The 5,340-nt window shown below is 44.6% G+C and overlaps 1 protein-coding gene across 2 annotated transcripts; it reads right to left on the bottom strand.

The window, feature by feature from the left end:
* Positions 1–395: 395 nt before the first annotated feature.
* On the bottom strand, positions 396–4,862 carry DRD1 (dopamine receptor D1). Of its 2 annotated transcripts, XM_027841923.1 has the most exons (3): positions 4,779–4,862; positions 3,734–4,022; positions 396–2,991 (listed from the first exon to the last, which is right to left on the bottom strand). In XM_027841923.1, exon 3 carries the CDS (start codon positions 2,211–2,213, stop codon positions 870–872), a length of 1,344 nt encoding a protein of 447 aa, XP_027697724.1. In that variant the 5' UTR covers positions 2,214–2,991; positions 3,734–4,022; positions 4,779–4,862; the 3' UTR covers positions 396–869. The 2 variants fall into 2 exon arrangements, with proteins under 2 accessions (XP_027697724.1, XP_027697725.1); XM_027841924.1 differs by lacking the exons at positions 3,734–4,022; positions 4,779–4,862 and adding an exon at positions 3,453–3,540.
* Between the last annotated feature and the right edge of the window lie 478 nt (positions 4,863–5,340).

Raw genomic sequence — 5,340 nt, 5'->3', positions numbered from 1 at the left:
AGAAAAAAAAAGTTGCAGTCATTTTTTTTTCCTTGTAGGCTCTGATCCTGTATTGATCTCTGCTGAATTCAGAAGAAATGTCATAGCTCAACATTATTCCCTCTTAGCTTTTGTTGTAATTTTGAGGTATACACAAGCAAATTTACTCCAACTATGTGTGTTTTTGTCAACAGTTTCAATACCAACTGACACTAAAATGCTGTCCACTTGAATGATCAAAAAAATTGTAATCATGACATCTCAGAGATCTCCCATCAGATATTTTTAAATAAGATAAATAAATTTGTTGTAACATATTAAAAATGGCATTTAAAACAATAAATAAATAAAACCAGTATTAACAAAGCATCTCCCAAACTTAAAAATACTCAGTCTTACTATAAGGCTCATTTTTTTCCAGAAATAATTTACAAAGGCATTTACCTAACTTTACAATCTAAAAACTTGATTTGAAACATGTTAGCACCTATTTATACATGGCAAACTCAATGCTCTTCTTTCTTTCTGGGAGTGGTGATTTTTTTTTTTAAGTATCACTGTTAATTCTTGATCTCTTGTCCTATTTTCAGTCACTAAGATAGAAACTAGTTTCTATAAATAATTATAGAACTGATGAGGTGTTCCTTGTCTTCTACCTTTTAGTTGGGTCTCTGTTTCATTCAGTATGAACAACACAGAAATACCTACAAATCAAAAATATACTGGGCTGGGTTTTAAAACAAAGTTGTATGCTGAGTAGAAGCAGCAGTCAGCTCTTTTGTGATGAGCATGAAACCTCACCATAGCTTAGTTTCTCAACAACAAACAAAAGGGAATCTTGTAAGGTTTGTATTTTTGAATGGTATATTTTGCAGGATTCGTCTTACGGTTCAGGTCTTGTGTTGTCCATTCTGTGTGATGGGGCTAATCTTTTCCAAAGATACATCAACTTCATAATCCAAAATGACAGATAAAGCTGGAGAGGTTTTCTCCAACGGTTTTGATCCTCCACCTTCTTCCTTCTTTGAGTCTCGTGGGGAGGTAACAGCTTGTGGAATCAGGTAAACCAGATTACACTCCTTGGAAATGGACCCTCTGGGCTCATGATGGCTTGAAAACACAGCCCCATTATTGTTGATGCTAACTGTCTCTATGGCATTATTAGCAGTGGGACAGAGCCTGTAGCATCCTAAGAGAGTCGAAAATGCCTTGCGGAAGTCAGCATTGAAGGCATAAATGATGGGGTTCAGCGAGGAATTTGCCCATCCAAACCAAACAAAAACATCAAAGGTAATAGAATCAATACAGAAGGGCTTTGTTTCCTCAGAATGCAAATCAGATTCACAGAAGGGGACCATGCAGTTGAATAAGAAAAAAGGTAGCCAGCAGCATACAAACACTCCCATGATCACAGACAGAGTCTTTAAAACTTTGGTTTCCCTCTTGAAGGACATCTTGAAGGAACTTTCTGATTGGGAACACTCCACATTAGTCCCATTTCCTGTTGTGTTCTGGCAGTTCTTGGCATGGACGGCTGCTCTCTCCAAAGCTGAGATTCGTCGTATTTGCTTCTGTGCAATTCTGTAGATCCTTGTGTATGTGACTATCATGATGGCCACCGGAATATAAAAGCTAATGAGAGAAGAAGAGATGGCATATGTCCTGTTCAGTCGAGTGTCACAGTTGTCCATTGTCTCACCTTGGGAACTAACATTCCCATCTGGTGAGCTCAGGGTTCTGGACTTGTGCCAATTCAGCTGCACTGGAAGGAAGGAAATCAATACAGACAAAGTCCAAGCAACACTGATCAGGATGAAGGCTGCCTTGGGGGTCATCTTTCTCTCATAGCGAAAGGGACTGGAGATAGCCCAGTATCTATCAACACTGATAACACAGAGGTTTAGAATGGAGGCTGTGGAACACATGATATCAAATGTCACCCAGATATTGCAAAAAGAGCCAAAGGGCCAAAAACCCACAATCTCTGAAACAGCTTTCCAGGGCATGACCAAGACAGCCACTAAGAGGTCAGAGACAGCCAAGGAGATGACAAAGAAATTGGTCACCTTGGACCTTAGGTGTCGGAACCTGATGACAGCTGCACATACCAATGTGTTTCCCAAAAGTGTAGACAAGATCAGCAGTGAGAGGAAGCAGGCAGTAAGGATTCGGAAGGAGAAGTCCCTTTCCACCACCAGCCCTTCTCTGTCCATAGTTGTGTCATTCAAGGGCATTATGTCTCCTAGGGGTAAATCTATTGTGTGTTTCAGTGTGTGTTTTGTTCCTTCCCCTTGTAAGGGTTACTCATCCATCAATCAGTCCTTTGTAAATTACTCACCAAGCTGATTCAGAGCTTCTGTTGCAATTTCTTCACCCTTACATGGATGTCTATATTCCAATAACAATTGGCAGCAAATTCTCGGATAGGTATTTGTAATTTACAACCCAAGTCACAAAATCAAAGGACTAGAGCTGCAAGGGACCTTCAAGGTCATCTACTGCAATCCTCTAATTTAAAAATGAGGAAACTGAGGTCCAGATGTGACTTATCCAAGGTCTGCAGGTAATAAATCATAGAGTTAGGAATTGAACCCAGGTCCCACAAGAGTGCTAGTAAAGTTACCTCGGCATCTTAGACTTTGCTGATGATTTCCATTTTCCAATTTCAGTATGAGCCCTTCCAGAGGTTGGCTGGCCCCTTGTGTATCCCTCTCAGTATCTCCACAGAGAGACACCCACCACACAGGAGAGCTTGTTAGGTGAATATACTATGGACAGAGGTAAATCTAGGAATCTACTGTCCATTCCTCTGGCTTGTCAGTCCCACTGGAGCTTGTCACATTAAATGACATTCAATTTCTAATATAATTTCCCAACATCCACATCAAGAAGTGCTCCTTTGTTTGGTGTTTAACATCCTCCATATGACCTCTTGGATGGATGCCTGATGTTCTGTTAGTGGATTGAGAGAATCCTGGACTTCTTTGCTGGCTAATTTCAATTTCCTTAGCCCTAGAAACAAATCAAAGGTATTTTATGTTAAGGACTTTCTTAACAAGGACATTTTTGAGTCTTTCTAGCTGAATGTTCTAACTATGAGTATCTGTTAATCTAAGACTCCCTCAGTTTGAAAAATCAGAGTTTGTCTCCTGGCTAGTAGCTTAGAATCTAATCCCAAATGCAAACAGGGGCTAATCAAAGGCTTTGAGGCCTGGGTCTGGTAGCTGGAAGTTCAGAAGAAAAAGAGCCAGGTCTCCAATTTCATTGCCAAATTCAATGAAGAAGGGTGGGAATGCTTTTTGGTCCCCAGCTGACTCTTAAACAAACCTTTGAGCCTGACATTGGGTACCCAGCAGGAAGCAGGAGTAGGTGAATTGTGGGCAGTACAGAAGCCTTGTCCCCCTTCCCAGTTCCCACCCAGCCTGGAACTCCTCAGATTTAGGGAGTAGAATGCTCAGGGCTACAAGGCTTACCGATGAACCTGGCGGTGCTTTGCATGTTCCACTCGAGAAAAAGCCTAGGGAGCTGGACCTTCCACCAAGTGAGGAGCTATTATCCCGGGATCTGGAGTTTCTTCATCCCGAGAGGGAATCAAGGAAAGGTTCCCCAGAGACTATGAAAATGAGGCGTCAGCCTCCCCCCACCCTCGCACACACACAATTTTTTTTTTTTTTTTTTTTTTTGCTTCCTTCTCTCCAGCCCCCTTAGTCCTGATAATAAAAAAGAGAAGTCGGGAAGGACTCTCGACTCAAACCTTGGCTGATCTCGGTTGTCAAGTCCCTCTGAGGTTCTGGTCCGAGCTTGACCTCTCTCAGCTACTGGGTGGGTGGTTCCCTCGAAGGCTGGTCAGAGCACAGTGGGGAGTCGCTGGCCCAGAGAAGCTCTTCCCGCCCCCTCCCTGGAGCTGGGTCACATCTGGACCCCCTCGAGTTGCGCTTTAGGTTGAACCAGACTCCAACCTGGGAGTCAGGACCCTCTACATTCCTTCTGCATCACCGCTCCAGTCTGAGGGCCAGGGTGATTTCCGCAGCACTCCAGGGTTTCTGAAAAAGACCAGGAGGTAGAGATGGGACCTGTCTTCTGACGGGCTCTGCCCATACCCCCACGCTCCACCCCCGGTACCTTCCCCAAGGACTACATCCCACGGAGGGCGGATTCCCGGGCCCTCCTTCTCCCCTCCCCTTCCCGTTCTCCAACCCCCTCCTTTCTGACTCGGGACTTGACTTCCTTGGGCACAAAGAAGGGCATTTTGGAAACTCTTTCCTTAACTTAATTTCGAACCCGCTCGCTCCAGGCATACACACCAACTCCAACTCCTCCCTATCTGAGGTATTTATGCCACATTATCAACTTGGAGACCCAGAATGCCTTTCTGGGCTGGACTGTTTTGTGAGACGGTCACATCAGACAGGACTCTCGGGGACACACAAAGAAATAAACCACCCATTCCAAGGCGCACAGACTCCGCCTAATTAAAACCATCATTCTAACGTTGGACAGTATTAGGGAGAGGGAGGGGGGGAGAGAAAGAAAGAGAGAGAGAGAGAGAGAGAGAGAACATATATGTACCTATAGGCACACCTGAACACACACACCCCCAGCCCTCCAAAAATACCATTCCGGTGCCAGCACAACTCCAACAACAAGACACAAAGCCAAGCAAACACAAATAGCCTTAATACAGTATCCTGTCACCCTACACCCAGCTAGTGACCAACAAAGACGGTGAGTGCACCAGTCCACTCAGAACAAGGATTGACTGGCCTTCTAGAGTCCCTAGGGAGTGGTTGTTCACAAACCTTTGCGAAGTAGGGCTCACACTCTCGGTAGCGCGGTCCGGAAGCGCTGCGGAATCTGGCCAAGTGGTGCTCGCTTCATCTTTGCCTGGTGATCTGCTTTGCCCGGGATGCAGTCCACGCGGGCACTGCCTTTGCCATGGAGCGTCTGAACTTCCAAGTACCAGTCTTGGTACTTAAGGATGTGGCGCCCTCTGGTGACTAATGGTGTTGTTCACCTTCCTAGGTTATTGACAGATCAAACTCAGCGAGAGGGACAGAGGATGCTTAGGGGAGAGAAGAGGCTTTCACTCCCGCTTAGCTGTGGGCGTGTGGGGGAGGGGAAGAAAGGCCACAAAATCACAGAAACACAGAATGTCACAGTTTGAAAGAGTCTCAAAAGCCATCTAGTCCAACCCTTACCAAAACAAGAATCCCCATACTATAGCGTATGAGGTATTCATCCATCCTGTGCTCGAATGCTTCCATTGATGAGGACTCACCACTTCATGAGGCATCCAATTCCATTTTGGCATCTTCAGAAGGAACTTTAGAGATAATCTATTGCAGCCTTTTCATTTTACAG

The sequence above is a fragment of the Vombatus ursinus genome, unplaced genomic scaffold (assembly GCF_900497805.2).
Source record: "Vombatus ursinus unplaced genomic scaffold, bare-nosed wombat genome assembly UNPS02014863.1, whole genome shotgun sequence".
NCBI lineage: Eukaryota > Metazoa > Chordata > Mammalia > Diprotodontia > Vombatidae > Vombatus > Vombatus ursinus.
The sequence above is the reverse complement of the archived record's forward strand: the minus strand, read 5'-3'. Positions and strand labels throughout refer to the sequence as shown.